The 21976-nt window shown below is 46.2% G+C and overlaps 1 protein-coding gene across 2 annotated transcripts in view; it reads right to left on the bottom strand.

The window, feature by feature from the left end:
- PPP1R16B (protein phosphatase 1 regulatory subunit 16B) overlaps window positions 1–21976 on the bottom strand; it is a 93509-nt gene that overhangs the window by 52398 nt on the left and 19135 nt on the right. For both annotated transcript variants that reach the window (XM_047744767.1, XM_047744768.1), the window contains exon 2: window positions 13369–13729. In XM_047744767.1, the coding sequence (XP_047600723.1) occupies window positions 13369–13618 (250 nt within the window). In that variant the 5' untranslated portion in view covers window positions 13619–13729. The remainder of the gene's footprint in view (window positions 1–13368; window positions 13730–21976) is intronic.

Genomic DNA, 21976 nt, shown 5'->3' with positions numbered 1-21976 from the left:
AAAAGACCACTTGAAGAGAGAATCCCAGCCATCCCAGTCGAGCCCAGACACTGGCTGACCCAGCAAATAACCACAACCTCATACTGAGCCCTGGTAGGACCGGCAGAAGTGCCCAGCCAATCCAAAGGAACATTGAGAAGTAAGTGGTTTGAGCCACTAAGGGTTTCAGGGTGGTCTCTTTTGCAACAATGGATAGCCAATCCAGCCCAGTTCTTAAGGATGACTCACCTGGAGAACTGCCACTACTACCTTTGTGGCACCCAGGGAATTGTGGATCCTTATGCCAAAAGCCTGTGACCTCAGGTTTCTTCTGAAGGTCTGGGAACTCTGACTCCTCCACCAAGATTTGGGTTTAGTTATTCATGTGTAAAGGATAAAGATACCACTTCCCTCTCCCTGACGTAGCAGATTTCGTATCTCTTCTCTTAGTTTTCACCTCTGTTCTGGACACAACTGCCTCCACCAAGTGACAGACAGAGGATGGGGTGGTGGGGTCAGCTCTGTTTGTTGGGACAAACACGGGATGGATGGATGTACTAGACAATTTAATACTTTGAGCAGATTCTGGAATATTCTTCTATTCGCTAAACCCCAGGCTTCCTCCACAGGGTTAGTTAATGACTTTGGCCTCGGTGATTGTTTTAGAAGAGCTTATGGTACGTTCATTGAAAGAGCCTCTGAGTTTCTCTGACAGAAATACTGACCATCTTCTCGCTCCATTATAAAGGACACAGTGGTTCCTAGAAGCCAAGCAAGAATAAGTCATGCCCCAAAATATCTCAACTATCTCCTCAACAGGGTCACTAGACTGAGAAATGTTAAAGCTAGGGACTGTCAGGACTCCAGTAAGCATTTGACAAGCTTCTCACATATCTCCTCACATAGGGAAGGGAAATGCTGGCTGCACGTCATGGTGTTTGGGTTTGAAGAGTTTCCAGGAAGAGTTCCAGTTGGCTGAGTCTCCCAGGATGGCATCTCATTGGTGACTGACCATGGTTTACCATGATTGACCATGATTTATCTACCACAAGTGGTTTCTTCGTCCCAGAGTAGTTCCATATAATCTGAGCCTAGGAGGCTGCTGAATAAAACCACAACACAGTCTTACCTCAGAAAAGGAATTGTCTTGCACACCAGACACTCACTTAAGCATGGCCAATTTGTTCTGTGCTTGTAGGCAGACCTGGCTGGGAAGCCAAGTTATAGTCAGAAGATTGTAAGGAAGTACGTAAACATCACATAGTCATCACATGAGCAGCATTATGTCATGAGGGGTTGAAGTCTCTTTTTCCATAATCACAATGCTCTTAGGAAAGGGACGGTCAACTTCAAAGTTGTTGGTCACATGGTCACATGTCTCCCCTGGACAGGATTTAGATGGCCTCCCTCATCAATGATCTCTTAGCCTCCTTTTTCGAGGCAACTGTTCTTGACAAGGTTCTCTTTATAACATTATCCACTCATCAGCATATTAATACTGTGTTCTCTTCAAACTGCCTTTCTAGACTGTGAGCTTCCTTATGGTCTGAGCCAGTCTCCTGTTCACTACTGAGCTACTGGTCCTGGTCTGAAGATGTCCAGACTGTGTTCCATGTCTGTGCATGAAATTCTACTCTGATCCCTTACATGTTTTGTTATTTAATCCTCAGATAGAAAACTTCTTCCAAGTTTATGTAGGACAGGAAGGCTCTTTTTTTATAGGAAATTCTTGCTGTTGTCTCCACATACCAACTATAAAAACAGTATAGCTAAATTCCTTTCAGTTGAACAACTATCCCTAATGAGTAATTGACTGACTGGATACATTAACACAGAGGAGGTCCCTGGGGTTGTCCCCTAGGCTCTGTCTTTGGCCAATGCCTGTTCAACAATTTTATTAGGGATCTGGATTGTGTCCAGGAACGTGTTGTCTGATACTCTGCCTCTAGCCTAACCACAGGTGACTGCTTAAATGATTTTATATTAAATAAAAGCAAAGCTTGAGCTCCTTAGTCTCCTAGTCACATTTTCAATGCTCAAGAACCACATATGACTAGCAGCTACCATAATGGACAGTGTATTTCCATCATCAGAAAAAGTTCAACTGAACAACTCTGGAGTAGAAGGCAAATGCCAATTGCATTTGTGAATGGCATGGAATAGAAGCTGCTGATGAATATTTTATCTGAGATGCACATATTTCATTATAGCCCGCCCATCATCCATTTTCCATCCTTCTGGTAACCGCACCCCAATTTCTCTTGGGGCAGGTACAACATATCTCCAAGTGTCAGCTCATGTGTTCTGGGAGGAGCTGACTTCAGGGGTGGGCATATGCCTTGGATCAGACCAATCATAGCATTGCATCCCTGCCCCAGCCCCTGTGATTGGCTCAGAGGTAGGCATCTTAGACAATGAGATTCAATTCTGGGATGCGCTCAACCTGGAAGACTATTAGAAAGAGAATTATTCCTAATGCAGTTACTGAAAGTATAGAATATACACTTTGAGCTGCTAATAGTGATCAGAGATACTTTGGTAGCCCTGAATCCACATGGGCTTCAGTCGCTTTAAGTTGGGTTCCTATTACTGCTAACACAGGAATCTTAATATATCATTCAGAGTCCAAATTATTTGAGCAGGTAGATAATAGACTCAAATTCAACAAGATCAATTTAGGGTCTCGACTTCAGGGCTGAAAATCACCTGTGTGTCCAGGATAGCTTCTGGGATGCTGCTAATATACTGGTTACAGAGGGTGAGTACTGGGTCACAGAGGCACCCATGACATGTGAAAGTGGAACCCATTTTGCCCTTTTCCGTTTGAAGAACATACTTCAACAGATAGTTGTTTGTTTTTTTTAAATCACTTGCGTAAGAACAGGTTGGGGAAGATGTAAGTTCACTAATGGGACACCCACTTGGGGGTTTCAGTTTCTTATAAACTCCAGATGAGTCAATAGCGGCAGCCCAAAAAGCCAATGGAAAATTTGGGCCATACTAACAGATAAACTCAACCAGAATGAGGAAACTGAGAGTTCCATTCACCCCGGGGGAGCCAGATCAAGCTTTGGGAAAGTTATAGACAAAGGAGAGTATGTTCATGAATCTCAAGTCACGTCCTATAAAAGTCAGCAGAAGGAACAGGAGTTGTTGACCTAGAAAGAAAAAGTGGGAAGATAGGTTATAGGCATGACAGCCTCACTGAAACACCGGAATGAACAGACGACCTTATCATCTGCAAATAATGTCATTTTCTACACAAAGGCCCCCCAAAAAGCTACTGAAAAAAATGAGAGTAAAATGTCTTTCTACAAAATCAATATATAAGAACTCAAAGCCTTCCTTTCAAGAAATAAACAGGACTTGTATGGTAAAAAACAAAAACAAAAACAAACCAACCCACAAGGACAACAACAACAACAAAAACCCTGTAGCTTTCCCGAAAGACTAAAGGAATAGCTGCCCAGTGGAGACATGTGCCATCTGCCTGCTTAGAAAAACTCATGACAAGGATATACATTGAGCCCCAATTAATTTTTTAAATTGTGGTAAAATATACAGAAGATACAAGTTATCATATTAACCACTTTTTACTGTACAGTTGAGTGGCATTAATTACATTCCCATTGTTATGTGACCCTCACCAGCATCCATCTCCAACTCTTCTCATCTTCCCAAATGGAAGATCCATACCCATCAGACAGTAACTTCCCTTTCTCTCCTCCCTCGGTCCCTGGCTAAATTTTGGGAGGTCGTTTTTGTTTTTTCATCTTTTTATTATGGTAAAATATGCATAAAATTTACCACCTTAATCATTTTTAAGAGTACAGTTCAGTGGTATCAAATTATTATTATTATATATCGTATATAAATATCTACATATTCTAATAATGTTATGAATATTATTATATTCATAATGCTGTGAGCTGTGCGACCATCATTGCCATGTATCTCCAGAATTCCTTTCATCTTATAAAACCAAAACTCTATACCCATTTACAACATTAATCAATTTTGGAGAACTCTATTTTTGAGCTCTGGAGGGAAAACCTGACCAAAAGTTCTTAAATGTTACGTGAACAGCTGAAAATAACCAAGAACATTTTGCAAAAGAAGTGCAATTTAAGAAGGACTCGTTCTATAATACACTAAGCCACATTAGAAAGCTGGGATCAAAACAGTGTGTAACTGGCACAGAAACAGATTGTTAGAACAAAATGAACAGCTCAGAAAGTTACCCTTTGTCACAGATGAGGCTTGGGAGGATGAGCGTGGCCTCGCAAATTCACAGGGAAGGGAAGGAAGCTGGACAATTGAAAATGCTTCCGAAACAAAATGGAGATAGATTTTCATGGACTACTTTACACTAAAATGAATTCCAGAAGAATTACATGTTTACTTTATTTACATAAGGCCACAAAAAATCTAGAAAAAGCATGTCGGTTAACATACATCACTGGGTGGAGGGCATCTGGGTGGCTCAGTGGGTTAAGCCTCTGCCTTCCGCTCAGGTCATGATCTCTGGGTCCTGGGATCGAGCCCCACATCAGGCTCTCTGCTCAGCGGGGTGCCTGCTTCCCTCTCTCTGCCTGCCTCTCTGCCTACTTGTGATCTCATTCTATCAAATGATAAATAAAATGTTTTTTAAGAATACATCACTGGGTGAGGAAATGCTTTAGAGCAAGAGTCAGCAAACTTTTCCTGTAAAAGGCGAGAGTAAATATTTTCATCTTTATAGGTCATATGGTTTCTGTTGCAACTGCCTAACCGTGTCACTGTAGTGTGAAGGCAGCCACAGACAATATGTAAATGATTAGGTGAGGCTGTATTCCAAATAAAACTTTATTTACAAAACAGGTAGTGGCAAGATTTGGCCTCCAAACCATAGTTTTAGAGGGTTAAAAGCCCTGTTTTAGAGAGATAAGAGCAAAGAACAAAATCATGAAGGGGAGAAAGAAGCAAATATCATCCGATTAAACTACATCAAAATGATCTGGCAAAATGGTAAAGCAAACACACACATACACACATGTGCACACATGCACACACACACAGTTGGCAGAAAGCATGTGCACCACAGATGACAACAACTCACATCCTCCCCTCCATTTTCATGCACTCTCTGTCTCTTCTCTGTCTGACACAAACATTACCCAATCTTTGAAATCAATAAAGAAAAGAAACTAGTAGAAAAAATGGGGCCCAAAAATAGACAACTCAGAGAAATAAAGAAACGAATTCCCAGTAAGGTTATGAATAGGTGTTCAACCTTAAACGTCTCTGTTATATGTAAATTAAGACCACAGGACTATCTTCCATATCTTGAATCTGTCAGCAACTTTGCGCTTTTCTGTGTTATCAAGCAGGGTCGATAAGCAAGGCAGAGGTGAGGCAGGCCTGGCACACAGGCTGGGGGGTGAGGCTTGTGTGCAAACTGACCAATCAGCAATTTCTACCAAAGCCTTGCTTATGTTTATATCTCAAATCTCTGAGCCTCGAGAAGTCTACCCAAAGTAAATAATCAAACCTTGTGGCCAAATACTTTAGTCCACTGATAATCACCATGGCATAACTTTCAGTAGCAAAAATTGGAAACAACCTGAAAATCCAATCATAGGGGAGTGTTTACGTCAATCACGGTACATTCAGACGGGACTAGGAAGTCGGCATTAACCCTCTCTTTTGCAAAGACGATATTAAGACAACATAAAACCGTCCACCTCTAAGCCACATCTGGCTCAGCAGACAGACCTTTCTTCTAAAAATGGCTCCCTCCCTGGGCTTCTGAGATGCCACACCACCCTAGCTATCTTTCTTCTACCCTGGCAGATGATTACTGGTCTCCTTTGTCCTCTTCTTCTTGGCTCAGCACGGAGCTACCGAGGCATCCCCGGGTTTTCTCTTGGTTTGTTTCTTTGCTCCACCTACCTTGCTATTACTACAGGAGAGAAGCCTGACGGCTCTCCCAGGTCTTAAATGAAGTGTTATCTCATTGTGGCTTTGATCTGCATTTCCCTAATGATTAGTGATGTGGAGCATCTCTTCATAGACCTGTTGGCTATCTGTATGTCTTCTTTGGGAAAATGTCTATTCAGATGCCTTGCCCATTTTTTTTTTTAAAGATTTTATTTATTTATTTGACAGAGAGAGAGATCACAAGCAGGCAGAGAGGCAGGCAGAGAGAGAGGAGGAAGCAGGCTCCCTGCTGAGCAGAGAGCCCGACGCGGGGCTCGATCCCAGGACCCCGAGATCATGACCTGAGCCGAAGGCAGCGGCCCAACCCACTGAGCCACCCAGGCGCCCCAACCTTGCCCATTTTTAATTGGATTATTTGGTTTTTTGCTATTGAGTTGTATGAGTGCCTTATATTTTTTGTATATTAACCCCTTATCTGATATATAGTTTGTGAACACTTTCTCCTATTCTGTAGTTTGCTTCTCTTTTTACTGACTTTTTTTTTTTTTTTTTTTGCTGTGCAGAAGCTTTTGGGTTTGATATAGTCCCACCTGTTAATTTTTTCCTTTTGTTACTTGTGCTTTTGGTGTAATATCCAAAAAAATAAAAAGTGAGCTAATATTTTCTAACAGATAATACATTACTTTGAAAAAAAGAAAGAAAGTAGGTATGGGTAAAATAAACTTTTAAAATGCAAGACCATCAATGGATTTTAATGTAACAAAGTAAGAAAAGCTAAAAATTGATACCGTTTTGGGTTCCACATTGAGATTAACCTTTAAGAAGCGACCACCTATTGAATTTGCTTGCAATATCAAGGAATATCCACAATGATCTGAAAAGGCAATTAAAAGATTCCTCTCTTTTCCAATGGCATATCTGTGTGAGATTTTTCTTCATTTATTTTAACCAAAATAACATATCACAACATATTGAATGCAGAAGCAGATGAGAGAATCCAGCCATCTCTTTTAAAGTCAGACCTTAACAAAGATTTGCAAAAGTATAAAACAAGGCTAGTCTATATTTTTTTGTCTTGAAAAATATTAGTATTTTTCATAAAAATATTTATGTTCGCAGGTGTGGTAGTTCTAGAACACGCCCACAAATTCTCCTTGCTTCAAGAGGTGAGTCTAATTCCTCTTCTCTTGAGTGGGAGCTAGACTCTGTGAATCGTTTCTAATGAACAGAATATGGCAGAAGTGATGATATGTGACTTAAAAGCATAGGTCATAAAAAGCAGTGTGATTTCCTCCTCACTCAAACTCTTGGATCACTCGCTCGGAAGAAAGCTAGCCTCCATGTTCAGGAGACACTCATCTGGCCCAAGAACCCGAGGCCTCTGGCCAAGAGCCACGTGAGTGTGCCATCCCGGAGGCAGAGTCTCCAGCCCTGTTAAAGTGTGAGGTGATTTTTGCAACCTTATAAGAGATCCTGAGCTAGAGCCACCCAGGCCGTGCTGCCCCTGGATTCTTGATCTACAGAAGCTGTGTAAAACAGGAAATGTTTATTGTTTTGAGGGGTTCGATGTTGAGCGACTCTGCTATGCAGGAGTAGATAACTAGTACAACAGATAACAGCTTTATTTTTATGTTTTTTTTAAAGATTTTTATTTATTTATTTGAGAGAGAGACAGTGAGAGAGAGCATGAGCAAGAAGAAGGTCAGAGGGAGAAGCAGACTCCCCCTGGAGCTGGGAGCCCGATGTGGGACTCGATCCCGGGACTCCGGGATCATGACCTGAGCCACCCAGGCGTCCCTATTTTTATGTTTTAATGAGTACATATTTATTTGAATTCCTCGGCCTTAATTTCCAATGTGATAAATATCAATACCGAGCCCAGTGAAACAAAATCTCTTAAGAGTGCTCAGTTTCTAACCATCTAAAGGGGCCCAGAAACCAAAAAGGTTGAGGATGATGCCCTAAGCTCTTTAGACATGACCCCTTTATTAAATTTTTCTGAAACTACCCCTTGTGAGGGCACCATTTCTTGCCTATCAGGACCCTGAGTCACAGAATAGAACCAAAACATTATCAGTAGTTGTTGCTGTTTACGTTGCGCATAGCTGTGATTTTATTTTCTTAATGTTTTTTTCTTCCTGTACTTTAACAATTTTCTACAACAAGGATGAATGGTTTTTATAATTAAGAGAAAAGAAACTTCCCTTTTCCAAATCACCAGAAGTGAAAGTCCCCAGTACCGGCTCCACCAGCCACTGACCTCTGTTTCCTTTGGAGGAGCTGACGGTTTAAGCACGGCATACGCAGCCCAGGTGTGCGCCAGAGCACCTGCGAGCCGGGGAGAGGTCCGCTGGGTGCCTGGCGGGTGAGGGCCCAGTGGCCACCACCGCCACCCGCAGAGCCTCAGCCAGAATAGCTCTTTCACCCTTTTTACATATTGAGTTTCTGCATAATTTCACATAAAGAAAAGTTTCCACTGCTCAAAAAAAAAAATTTTTTTTTTTGAAAACCTTTACCGTGAGAATAACAGTTGAAGAGTTAAAATTAGGCTATAGAAGAAACACTCAAACTCTTTTTGGGAATGTGAACAGAGTTTCCATAAAGAAAATCCTGCAACATTCAGAGAGAAGAACAGGAACCCTGACAACTTAACAAATGTTGGGTGGTTTCAACTGAGGCTAGCTCATGTGGCCAAGGAAAGAGGTTATAGTTTGGGATGAAGAGCTTATCCAGGGACCCCCACCACCATCACCACCAGTGCCAAGGGCCCAAGAGGCTGGCAGGAGCAGCAGGGCCGTCGGGCCCCAAGAGACACAGGTCAGAACCACGAGTGAGTGGTTCTCTCATTTCCTAGGGAAAATCCAGAGCACGAGGTGCCAGGTCTGTCTGGCAGTTAAAAGCACAGGTTTCAAAGACATCAGATGTGGGTTTGAGTCCCTGGTCTGATGCCAAAAACCTGTGAGATCTTTGGCAGGTGACATTCTTCCCAGAGCTTCGATGTTCTCATCTGTCCAATGAGGTTTGAGAATGCAAAATGGGTCTGCCATTTTGGAAAACAGGTTTGCAGCTTCCCAAATGTTAAACCCAAATTTGCCATATGACCCAGCAATTCCAGTCCTAGGTAACCACCCCAGAGAAATGAAAACATACATCCACACAAAGACTTACTCAAAAATGTTCTTAGCAGCATTATTCATCATTACCCCAAATGGAAGCAATCCAAATGTGAATGGATAAACGAGATGTGGCATATCCGTACAATGGAATACTACAGCGCAATAAAAGAAATGAAACCCTGACACATGCCGCAACCTGAATGCACCTTGGAAACATTATTCTAAGTGAAAGAAGCTGATCGCAAAAGCTCACATATTGGATGAGTCTCTATAAGTGGAACGTTCCAGAAAAGGCAAGGATATAGAGGCAGAAAAGAGGTTAGTGGTTGCCTAGGGTTGGGGGCAGGGGTGGGAACCAGGAGTGACTACAAATGGGCACAAGGTTTCTCTTGGGGGTGATGCAACTTTTAAAAATTGGGTTGCGGTGATGGGTGTGCCGCTCCGTAAGCTTACCGAAAATCGCTGAATTACACACTTAAAAAATCAGCAAATTTTGTGACATGTCAATTAATCCTATTTCAATAGAGCTCTTTTTTAAAAATGAGATTGGACTGCCCCTCAGAGGGTCATCGTGAGGATTAACTGAGATAACTTTTGATACAAAGTAAGCACTCAATAAATAACAGTAACAATGATAATCAGTGTATACACTAGTACAGATTATATAAGTGTCGACCATAGATAATGCAGAAGAGCTACAATTTATAGCAATTTATATAAATCTACAATTTATATAAATTTATAAATTTATGTAAAGCTACAATTTATATAAATCTACCCCTTAGCATACACTTCAACATTCAAAACTCATTTTAACCCCGCGACAACTTTCTGAGGCAGCTGTATTCTATCATCCTCATTTTCACAGATGGGGAAACTGAGGCCCCGAGAAGTTTAGTAACTTTGCCAACATCGCACAGCTAGTGTGTGGCAGAGCTGAGACTTCAATTCTGGAGAACTAGCCCTAGAGTCCACGTTCCTCGCCACAACACTGCACTGCCTCTCGGTAAATGCTAGCTGTGTACTGCATTTCTGCTCTAACTAGTGATGGGGTGGGGTGCAGAAAAGGCTCATAGATTGCTCCCCAAGAAGGTCACTCAAGACCCAACTCCTAGCGTTATAGGAATCAGGCAAAAGAGTGTTCCAGACAGAAGGAACTGCATATGCAAAGGCAGGGAGGTAAGAGAACGCAGGGCATATGAGAGGAAGCTGGAGTTGGAGATGGCTAGAACACAGGGCAATGCTAGGCCGGGGGCACAAGAAGGTAGGGTTCAGGCAGGTCCAAGACCAAGAAGAATCCCCGGTGCCCGGATGTTAGCCTGAAGACAATGCAGAGCCGGAGGAGGAAGTATAGTGCATCCCTCTCCAGCGCTGCCTTTCTCTGGGTCGACTCACATTGCCCTGGCAGGTGGAGGAGGCTGACTCAGCCACTGCTGTGAGCTCAAGGGAGCGGGGGAGCTGCCACCCCCATTCCCATCCCGCTGCGAGCTAACGCCCCTGCAACCTCCCCAGCACCGGCTCCGCCAGCCACAGAAACCATCCCTGCCAGCTGGGAGCAGCGGGCTCTGTCCTACTGCCAGGATGCTGAGCACAGTCCCGCCAGACTGCCTGCTGACGTGTACTGATGGAAGCTTCACAGCCCAGCCCCAACCCAGCCACCTGTGGGCTGCAGGGGGACCTCTCACCCCATCCTACGGCCCACCCCAGCACACAGTGCTCTGGCCTCCACCCTCACTTGGCTGCCCCAAGGCCAGGGACCGGCCCAAGGGGGCAGCACTTTTCTCATTCAAATTTAATGCACATACGCTTGCATCCAACTCTTCCATTTGCCCACATCTGTCCTCGATCAACATCTACCTGTGTGCGCAAGAAGTCCACTTGAGCAAAGGCAAAACTGCTGAGAAAACCTCCATGCCCATCACTAAGGAACCAGTTCAAAACTTCTGGGGAAACCCTACTATGGAATACTATGCAGCAGTTAAAAAGTATAATACAGCTCTGTAATTGCACGGTACTGGCATGAAAACACCTCCAAGGTATCTTGTTGGGTGGAAAAAAAAAAAAAAGCAAAAGAAAAGGGAGAGAATATTGCAGAGTAATGTATCCAGCATGTCATCGCTTATGTAAAAACAAAACAAAACCAAAAAACTCCAATTAGACAAATACACAGGCAAGTAAAGAAAATGCCTAGAAGGAAACACATCAAACTAACAGAAAGAAGGAGTGGAGGGAGGAACTTTTTCCTCTGTATGCTTCTGTGCTTATTTTTACAAGAAAAACGTATTTGTGTATATTTGGGCTCTTAAATACAAAGTATGTTAGAACGGTCACCACCCTGGTGCAGCCTTCAGGGTCACTTTTCAGCGAGCTGTCACAATTAGGGTCTTGTCTCATTCTTGTCACACCCCCCCCCTCGAGGACAAGGTTCAAAAGTCCATTTACAGACTAAGAAGCTGGACCCAGACTGTGAAGTGTGTAAACCTGGCGATTCACAGACCTGTACCCCTGGGGATAAAAATATATTATATGTTTATAAAAAATAAAATTTAAAAATAAAATTTAAAAAAAAAAAAAAGAAGAAGCTGGACCCAGAGCAGTGAAACCAGCCGCTCAAGGTCACATGCAGGGCCGAGGGGGCCTGCAGTCCTGGCCCCGCGCCTGGCACTCCTCCCCACCAGGCTGTGTGGGAGGCTGGCAGGTTGCGGGGCTGCGCCAGGGCTGGGGAGGCACCGAAGTTCTGGAGCAGCTGTCAGCCAGCTCGCAGAGTCCCTTCAGGGGGCAGAACACGGCTTTGTCAGGGAAGGAGGGAGGAAAAGATGAGTGGCAAAGAAGAGCTGATGAACCGCCACCCACGACACAAATTAGACATCATTGATGTGCCGCCCACTGAGCGGGAGGGGTCTGCCACGTCACCCAGCACCTCACGTGGGAAGGAGCCTCGCACGGCCGGTCCCCCAAGCCCGACATTTCATGCCTCTCTCCCAGGTGCTGCTCACCCCAGGCTCTCAGCTGCGCTCCTTCTGGCTGAGTAGTTCTGGGAATGCTTCTGCTCGGTTCCCAGAGCACTGTACAACCAGGGCAGAAGGGAAATTGCACATCTCAGAAGGTGGTAGAACCTGAGGAGCAATGTGCATAAAACCCAACACCCTCTAGGGCGGGAAGCGCCATCCCTCCATCCATGACTGTCTCAGCGCTGCACGTCCGCAGGGTATGTGGAGGCAGGAGGCCAGAGGGACCCCAGAAAGACCCCCTGGGCCTTCCCCAGGGACAGCCAGAAAGGACTCCTATGCTGGAAGGAGACTGGAGGCTGCCGAGGGGAACACAGGACACACACACACACACACAAACCTCAGCCATGCAATGACCCCTGAGAGCATCCTCAGAGAAGAAAGCTGGTCGAATCATGGATCTTCCAATCATTCATACATCAGGAAATAAACCTACAAGGCCATGAGGCCAGGGACAAGAGCTTGGATCCCGTGGTTTCTGGTCCCAGCTCTGCCACCTCAGTCAAAGTTCTGAACCTCTCTGGGTCTCAGTGTTCCCATCTGTAAAATGGGTGCTTATTATACCTGCCTCTGGGGTATCATGATATCTGGATCAGGGGACATATAATAACATAATTAAGTAAAATGTAACCAGTACAGGGTATCCATAACATCTGGAAACGGATGTTATGAGTGTGTATTTGCATTTATGTTTTTTTATTAGTTTGCTTAATAGAGTGAAAAGGTCCTAGACAACATTGTGTATATTCCTCTGTTTCCAGACTTCATGGGCACTCCACATATGAGCAGTTATATATATATGTAGATACAAATGTGATATTATACAAATGATATATATGATATATATGCACAAATATGTATACAGACATTTATTCTATAAATATAATGAAATAAAATATAGGAATCATACAATAAAATAAAACATACTCATACCCACTCACAGAGTACGACGGACCACACATACCCAATAACTTAGCGGGATTTGCTAACCCAATGCTCCCAGCAAACCCTTGAGGCGGATGCCAGTGTTGACCCCCGTGTTACAGAGGTGGACACTCAGGTACAGGGAACCGAGGTGACTTGCCTCCCTTGCCAGAGTCACGCCAGGAAGAACGGACAAAACCTGTTTCAGAAGCGAGGGCAGTCTGCGCGCGGGTCCGTGCCATTAACCAAGGCCCTACACCGTCCAGGGCCACAGCCGAGGCCCGGGAAAGCCCAGCAGCACGAGGAGCGCCCGGCGCAGACCCGACCCGGCCAGCTCCCCCCACCCTCCCGGGCCCCATCCCCACCCACCGCCGGGGCAGGAGGCACCGGCCCCGAGCTGACCTGGGGCCAGAGGGGCCTACCTTCCTCGGCGTCGTTCCTCAGGGAGGCCTCCAGCAGGGCCACGCTGGCCTCGAAGGACACCTTCTTCCTCCGGCCGCCCGTGCTGCGCTTCCGCTCGTGCTTGCGCTTCCGGTGCTGCAGGTCCTGCTCGTACTGCGCCCACTTCTTCAGCTGCTGCGCCCGGCGCTTCTGGGCGGCGCGCAGCCGCTCCAGCGTGGGCACCTTCTCCAGCAGCTGCAGCTCGGTCAGCAGGTCCACGTGGCTGGCCATGGCCTTGGCGCCTCCCCACACCCTGGCGGGGGAGGGGGTGGTGCTAGCGCGGGGCGCCGGGTGCCGGGGTGGCGCGGGGGTTCCTGCGGGGCTGGGGCCTCATGGTGGGGCCTGTGCGGGGAGAGAGAGACACAGATGGACACGCGGGTCAGGCGCGAAACTCCGATCTGAGGGTGGTACTCGCCCCGTGTGCCAAACACTTGCTTCTATTATATTTAAGTTGAGATGAAATTGACCTATAACATTGTGTAAGTCTAAGGCATACAAAGTGTTGATCTGATACATTTATCTATGGCAATAGGATTACCACTGCAGCCTTGGCTAACACCTCCATCATGCCACAGAATTGTTAATTTGGCGGGGAGGTTACATTGTTATTTCATATAAGGTCTTTATATTGTTATAACATATAAGGGGCTTGTTATATTGTTATAACATATAAGGAATTTTTGTTTCTTTTAAAGGAATTAATGCCATATCTTAAATTGCTCAGCATTCATTTATTATATGGTAAATATTGACAGATATCACCCACATAAATAAAAGCTCTTGGACATCCTTAATTTTAATAGTATAAAGGGGTCCTAAGACAAAGAAGTTTGGTAATAGCTGAACTTTTAAGACCTAGAAAATGTTAGTTGAAATTTTCTTCTTTGGCTGACCTTAAAAAAAAAAATTTTTTTTAATCACACTTTTTGCTCTCATGGACTCCTGAACAATATGAAGTCAACAAAATTTCAGTCTAACGCTAGTTAATCCCTGTCTTCATTCAGCACCGACCCTATGGGCTCTCAGACACACCAGAAAAGGGTCCTGGAATGATCACTTGAACATATTTAAGCCTCTTTTCCCACCTATAAAATATTGTCTCCACCTCCCACAATTGCTAGGAATAAAAAGAGCTGACCAAAAAATGTTATACACCTAATAGCAGAGAGAAACAGCTTGGAGAGAAAAGAGTAGGGACATGTAAACTCAGCCCATCTGGGACCCCACAGGCAAGGCTGATGGAGAATTGCGGGGTGCTAGGCAAGAGAAAGACTGGCACAGTTCCGCATTTGGGTAATATGGAAATGCCTGCTGGTCCCCAGGGGTCAGGACAGCCCTGGGTTTCAAGAAGTGATAGCTGGGGCGCCTGGGTGGCTCAGCGGGTTAAGCCGCTGCCTTCGGCTCAGGTCATGATCTCGGGGTCCTGGGATCGAGTCCCGCATCAGGCTCTCTGCTCAGCAGGGAGCCTGCTTCCCTCTCTCTCTCTGCCTGCCTCTCTGTCTACTTGTGGTCTCTGTCAAATTAAAAAAAAAAAAAAAAAAAAAAAAAGAAGTGATAGCTGATCTTCTGGGCTCCCTGCTTTACTCCTGGACTGCCCGTCTTCCAGGGGCTAATGACCAGGATTTGGTGTGACCCCTGGGAGCACAGACTGCGTCAGATCATTCTTCACATCCCTCCCAGCTCTGAGACTGGAGGGCAGACAAGCAAATGGGGAAGGGGTTGGCTTGGCCATGCTCAGAGGGCAAAGGTCCTCAGGGTCTGAGTGAACCTGACTTCAAAAGTAAACATAAGCCAAAGGCAAGGCTCAGCCAAAACAAGCCAGCCGCCTTTGGTTGCTTTTATTTTGTTTTGTTGTGGATACCTTGTAATGCTTTTTATTTATTTATTTTTTAAAGATTTTATTTATTTATTTCACAGACAGAGATCACAAGTAGGCAGAGAGGCAGGCAGAGAGAGAGGAGGAAGCAGGCTCCCCATGGAGCAGAGAGCCTGATGTGGGGCTCGATCCCAGGACCCTGGGATCATGACCTGAGCCGAAGGCAGAGGCTTTAACCCACTGAGCCACCCAGGTGCCCCTCATGCTTTTTAAATTAATTAATTGCACGTTTTATTTTGAGATCATTGTAGATTCACACGCAGTTATAGCAAATAATATGCAACTTTTACCTAGTTTGTCCCCAGGATAACATCCTGCAAAACTATAGTCAGTATCATAACCAAGAACCTAATATTGACACAACCTATCAATCTATTCAGAAGTCCCTGATTTTACATGTACTCGTGTGTGTGTGTGTATTAGTTTAACACAATTGCATCATATGTGTAGGTTTGTGTATCCACCACCACAGTCAAGATACAAACAGTTCCATCACACAAGGATTCCCTAACGCCCTTCTCTCCAAGCACTCTTATCCTTGCCCTTGGCAAACAACTGATCCCCATCTCTAGAACTGTGTCACTTCAAAAACGTTGTATCAATAGAACCAGACAGCAGGTAACCATTTGGGATTGACTTTTTCACTCAGCATCATTCCCTTGAGATTCATTCAAATTGTTGTGTGTATCCATAGCCCATTCTTCTTTATTGCTGAGTAGTATTCCATTGTGTGAGTGTACCACAGTTTGCTTAACCATTCACTCACTGCGGAATGTCTGGGCTGTTTCCAGTTTGGGGATCTTACCTTCACGGGCAGCTTTCCTGTGAACATAAGCTTTCAGTTCTTTGGAGTAAATGCCCGAGAATACAACTGCTGGATCGTTTGGCAATTATTTGATTAGTTTTATAAAAAACTGTCAAACTGTTTTCCACGGTGAGTGTACCATTTTTCGTTCTCGCCAGCAATGTATGAGTGATCTAGTTTCTCTGCCAGCAGTTGGTGGTGTCACTGTTTTTGCATTTTAGCCATTTAGACAGATATTTTGGTTGCCTTTTTTAAAAGTAAGGGGTTTGGAAAAGTTGAATTCCCAACCACATCATATCATGACAGTCAGACCTCTGGGAACTAGTGGATCACATTTTTACTTCTACCCACTTCCTCAAGTGATCTAACATTTAACAAGCTCCTGCTCTGTGACAAGCCTGGATTCAGCAATGGATCAGGGACTAGCGCTCTGCCTTCTATGAATCCTCCATCTGTCGTCTATCAATGTATCTACAAATTCTTTTTCTCCTCTTGACAATCTAATGAGGTAGGTAGTATCATCATCCCCATTTCACAGAGAAGGAAATTGAGGCATGGAGGGATTAAGCAGTTTACCCAACATCATGTCATAGCCAGAAAATGGAAGGGCCAGTCTGCCTGAGGCGATGAGGAACGCTCTCCAGAGCAGAGGACAACTGAATTGAATCTGAAACGATGAGTAGGCATTTGCCAGATAAAAAGGACAGACACGGGCTGAGAGGGAGCTTACCAATGTTCAAAGGTAGACCAAGGGGCTGATTACCATGAAGGAAATTCTAGGAACAGACACCCACAAACGGCTTGAGGAGGATGGGGCCGCTTGGCCCTATCCTCCTCAAGAATAGAAGTCTTTGGAGTGGCGGTGAGCGGTCTGTAGCTAGGGGCCTGACTTAACCTGGAAGCTCACAGGTCCACATCATGTTTGCTTGCTTCGTTGGTTGGGCTTTGGACCACACCATGTTTTATAATACAATTATGTATTGCTAACATTTAAAACTTGAAGCTTTGGGGTGCCCGCGTGGCTCAGTCGGTTAAGCGTCTGCCTTGGGCTCAGGTCATGATCCCAGGGTCCTGGGATGGAGTCCCGCACTGGGCTCCCTGCTCAGCAGGAAGCCTGCTTCTCCCTCTCCTGCTTCCACTGCTTGTGCACACTCACTCTCTCTCTCCCTGTCAAATAAATAAATAAATCTAAAAAACAAACAAACAAACAAAAATAACCTTGAAGCTTTAATATCCGAAATCAGATATTCAGGTTTTCCTAGACCATCTCAGCACCTGGCCATGCTGGGCTCCTGTGGCAACAATCTGCAGATATGAAGTAGGACTGTCCCGTTCAGGTGGGGACACCACTAGCACCACCACATACCCCCCTTACCCTACCTGATGTCCTTCCCTAATTGGCATCATTTGCTAGCTCCCGTGGTCACCTGAGTTTGCAAGCCCTGTCTTAGGCAGAATGAGACAGCAGTCTGCAAAGAGAAGAGAGTCTATGCATCTCCCCATTGAAGAATAGGACCCAGGTACAGGGTAGCAGGGCTGTGTACCTGAAAGACAGACACCTAGCCACCAGAGCAGTCCAGCAAGCAAGTCAGCAAGGTGCTTGTGGTCTCAGGAGGTGGCAGATTCTCCATCGCGCCCCCAGAGAACCCCGTTTCCACTTTTGCCAGATCGGCCTGAGAATTCCGTAAGATCACTCTGGGCCCTAACATTCTCTACACCGTTACTCCTTTTTGCACTGTTGAGTGTTTACTGACCTGCCTACCAGGTGGGAGGCACCAAAATCCTGCCAAGACTAAAGATAAGAAGCAGAATACCAATCATTTACCCTGTTAATTAAAGCCCTTAATCCTTTTCTAAGGACTCTCCAGCCATCATCTCAGCCAAGTGTGGAAAGAGAATTCCCTCCAAGGGAATTTTCAAAAGTATGCAACAAGATTTCACATACCATGGACTCACAGAAAGCAAGTTACGTTTTCACTTCTTTTTTAATCTATTGGATTTTCCCCAGAATAAAGTGTCATTTGGGGACTAATAGAGTTTTAAACATCCATCGTTATAACCATGTCACTCTCCCTCATAAACAAAGAGAAGGCGGGCCTCGGGCTCATAGCCTTGGGCAAGCAAGGTGTCTGGGATAGAAACCCAAAAACATTGTTATTTTCTGTGGATTTGTTGTCACAGTTACTGTTGACTTATGGCAGCGGTATAAAATTTCCCTTTTGAATAAATCTACTTCAGTGGAAAACTAGCAAGCTGGTAGCCAAAAAAAAAATGAAATAATGATGGGATTTAATGTTGGCAAAAGACGGAAGTGATTGGCATTTGGGAAATCCACCTGGCTACTGATTCTCAATGACAATTTCAGAAGGGAACCGTTTGTATGAAGTCATGGTTTCCTCTGACAAATATCTGTTGGGCATCTAGTACAGGCCAGGACTGTGCCAAGGGCTAGGGGTACAGCAGGACAGAAGACAGGCACAATCCCTGATCATTGGCTGGATGACAGAACAGAGGAATGAGGAAGTGGGGAACATGCTCTGAGGAGATAGAGACTGAGCAGCAACTCAACCCATGGGTCGGATTCCCAGGGCAGTACTCCGTCCTCGGGGCCCATGGCAGCAGGCCCCAGGCAGACAGAAGGCACTCGCTGCAGTGCCCTCCGTGACTAAGGCACGTTGCTTGGGAGGAAGGAATTAAGGGCAGTTGCCCAACCCCCCCAGAGCAAGGTGAGGACAATGCCTCCCAAGGGCCAATAAAAGGGGCCAGAGCACATTTTCCTCTGACTTTGCTCTCCCTGCCAGTCCCTCCTGCCTCACCCCTCTGGGTTCCCTAGAGCTGGGGCTCCAGGACAGCTCCCTCTTGACTGCTGGTTTTCAGGTGACCTAGTTTCCCCCAATAGACCCACACACCTCCTCCCACCCCCGTCCGAGAAAACCCTGCTTGGTCTAATTAAAGAATTGCCATCGTGCTGCTAACACAGCTGCTGGGCGGCCACCAAGCCAGGGCACCTGCCTGGATGCTGGGGCAGCCCACAGAAGTCCTGGCTCCCAGGGGCCGTGGCCTGGCCCCCTCTGAGACCTGGGAGCACCTGTCCACACTTGCAGAGGAAACCCTGGATGGCGTTAGAGACACAGCCCCAACCATCAGCACCTGGGAGAGGTTATCAACATCATTATCACTGACCGTGGATCCCCAGCGAGGACCTCATTTGGAAGAAGACCAGCTCCATGGAGAGATATGGAGCCTGGTGTTTTGTGGGAACATCCGCACAGACCATCCTGCAGAGAACTGGGCATGTGGGGCCATGTGTCAGTAGAGAAGCCAGGCTGACAAGGCAGGTGTGGACATGGTCTGCAGAGGACAGGTTTGGGGTGAAATTATCCAGGAAATGTGTGTGATACAAGAAGAGAAATCAGAAGCAATGGGAAATAGGGCAGCGTACTTAATTTTCCCACAAGTGGCTGTATGAGGTCAGGCAGATGGAACAAACTAGCCTGGCTGTGGGCAGCAAGAGGTCTGAGGCCAAGCCACTTGACCTCAGTGGGGCAGGACAGGCATTTGGGGTGAGCCTTGATTCAGCCTCTTGTTCCTGTCTGACCAGGTCTGGGCTTGATTCCTCTTGGGGCATCCGTTAACCCTTGCTGTCTGCTCAGGGAGAACCCGAGTCAGTGCACATCTAGGGAAGCAGGGGCCACTCTCCAGAAAGCTGAGCCTCGCTCGAGGGGAAAGGGTGAGGAGGTGTGCTGGGGCTGGAGGAGGGACTGAGGAGAACATTCTATCCAACCCCCTGCTCCTCGAAAATGAAAAGAAGAGCATTACAGGAGTGTTGTTGGGCAATGGTATGCCTCTGGGAAACCAGGAAAGAGAAGAAAGGCATGAGTCCATCGCGAGACACAGGTTGTTGGTGGTCTTTGTAGCTCCCCTAGCGTTACTCTGTTCTGGGCCCTTAATTGGTCAGAACCTGTCAGCAAAGGCTTCAGCCCAGCCCTGCTGATTGGCTGGCGGGAGGCACATGACCTAAACTGGTCCCAGTCAATAGCTCCGTTTTCCCATTGCCCCTGAAGTGGAAGCATGAACCCCAGTGGCAGGTGGAAGCCAACCCTGGGGTGAAGCCAGTAACTGGGAGTCAGAGGAGGGGAAAACGGGGTCCTTTCACTTAGGGACTTCTGGACTTCTGTGATCCAAACCAACAAAAATCATGTCTATTATTGAAGCCAGTTGAATTGAATTTGGTTACCTGTAGCTCAAAGGACCCTAACAGACAGTAGTGCTGCTTTTTGGGATGCAGGAATGGGAGCCCCAGAAGGAACTGTTGTCTGAAGCAGGATGAGTGGCCTCTTTCTGGGGCACAGTTCCAGAGACCGCCATTTCCTCCCCGCCCCAGCTGAAGGCCAGCCTTGAGGAAGAGTGGGAAGGCCAAAGCTGGGTTCTGTCAGCAGCCCTGCCCCCTGAGAGGGGAGAAGGGGGCCGAGGACCTTGAGACTCCTCAATCCCAGGGAGCCGCTGCTTGACACATCTTTGGACTCGAGCCAAGTGCCTTGAGAAAAACAACACGGAGGAAGGTGAATTCAAATTGAAGAGTCTTGGGACGCCTGGGTGGCTCAGTTGGTTGAGCAGCTGCCTTCGGCTCAGGTCATGATCCTGGCGTCCTGGGATCGAGTCCCACATCGGGCTCCTTGCTCATCAGGGAGCCTGCCTCTCCCTCTGCCTCTGCCTGCCACTCTGTCTGCCTGTGCTCGCTCTCTCTCCCTCTCTCTCTCTCTGACAAATAAATAAATAAAATCTTTAAAAAAAAAAAGTTGAAGAGTCTTTAAAACATGAGTCAGACAGTGTCTCCAAGTTCACACCGTCAAAAGAAAATGTTAAGATTTTTTTTTCTTGTTCTTCAGCTATTCTTTTCCACACAATACTGGCAGCCCTAGAGGAAGACCGCGAGTGCTTTCTCCTCGTGCTTCCTGTGCCGCTGAGCACGAGGACAAGACGAAAACAAAACAAACAGCACTGGCTTTCCCTCCTCCTTGGAGTTCGCTTGGGACCCACTTTCTCTCCTCAAGGATGTACGCCCCCACCCTCCCACAACACGCTGCTTTGGAGAACAGCATCAACCCCCTGCCCGAGTACAAAAATGTTTTACTCATGAGCAGAGAGACTTCTGGGGCCTTTGGTGCTCCAGATATCTGAGTTAGAAATTAGCCTTGTCACCCTCAAGCCTATCCGCAAGGGATATTATAGACTCACTATCCTAGCCCTGTTGGGATGTACCTTCTAGGCTCCAAGCACAGTCACCCTCCACAGGCATTCTGGTTTCAAATCTGTTGTGGGACTCAGGTCCCCAAGGGCCTGCTCCTCAAGTCTCCCCCTCCCATCTGTGCTCCTTCATTCAGACCTCTGAGTGGTGGCTGTGGACTTGGCCCCCGAATTATCCCTGTCTCTCAAAGCCCATTTACTATGACCCAGTCTGGCAAGACTTTGAGGGGGATCTGGACAGGGGAGGGTGTTAGGATTCAAAACCCATAAGTTCAGCAAGAACAAGGAGGGATTAAGTAATTAGTATGACTTGAACTTTCTTGGGAAAAGAATCATGTCCAGCATTGGGGATAATCAGAGCCCGTGGACCTCTGACTGAACTGGCTGTGCCATATTGGCCATATAGGACCAGGCCTTCACAAAAGCCATGAGCTATTTCACAAGTCTCTAGAGGGCAGGGCTGGGACGTGGACAAGCAAACAAAGAAGTGGGATCAGCCCGGCAAGAGAAAAAACTGTCTAACACTGACAACTGTGCAAAGCCCAGCCATGGCACCATGTTGGCGTTCCCACCACCAGGAACTCCAAGGCCACTCGTGAGGGCTGGTGGGTGGGACTGGCCCAGTGAGACCAGTCCTGGCTTGGTAGACAGATCACCTGTA

Source organism: Lutra lutra, chromosome 9 (assembly GCF_902655055.1).
Source record: "Lutra lutra chromosome 9, mLutLut1.2, whole genome shotgun sequence".
Lineage (NCBI taxonomy): Eukaryota > Metazoa > Chordata > Mammalia > Carnivora > Mustelidae > Lutra > Lutra lutra.
The sequence above is the reverse complement of the archived record's forward strand: the minus strand, read 5'-3'. Positions and strand labels throughout refer to the sequence as shown.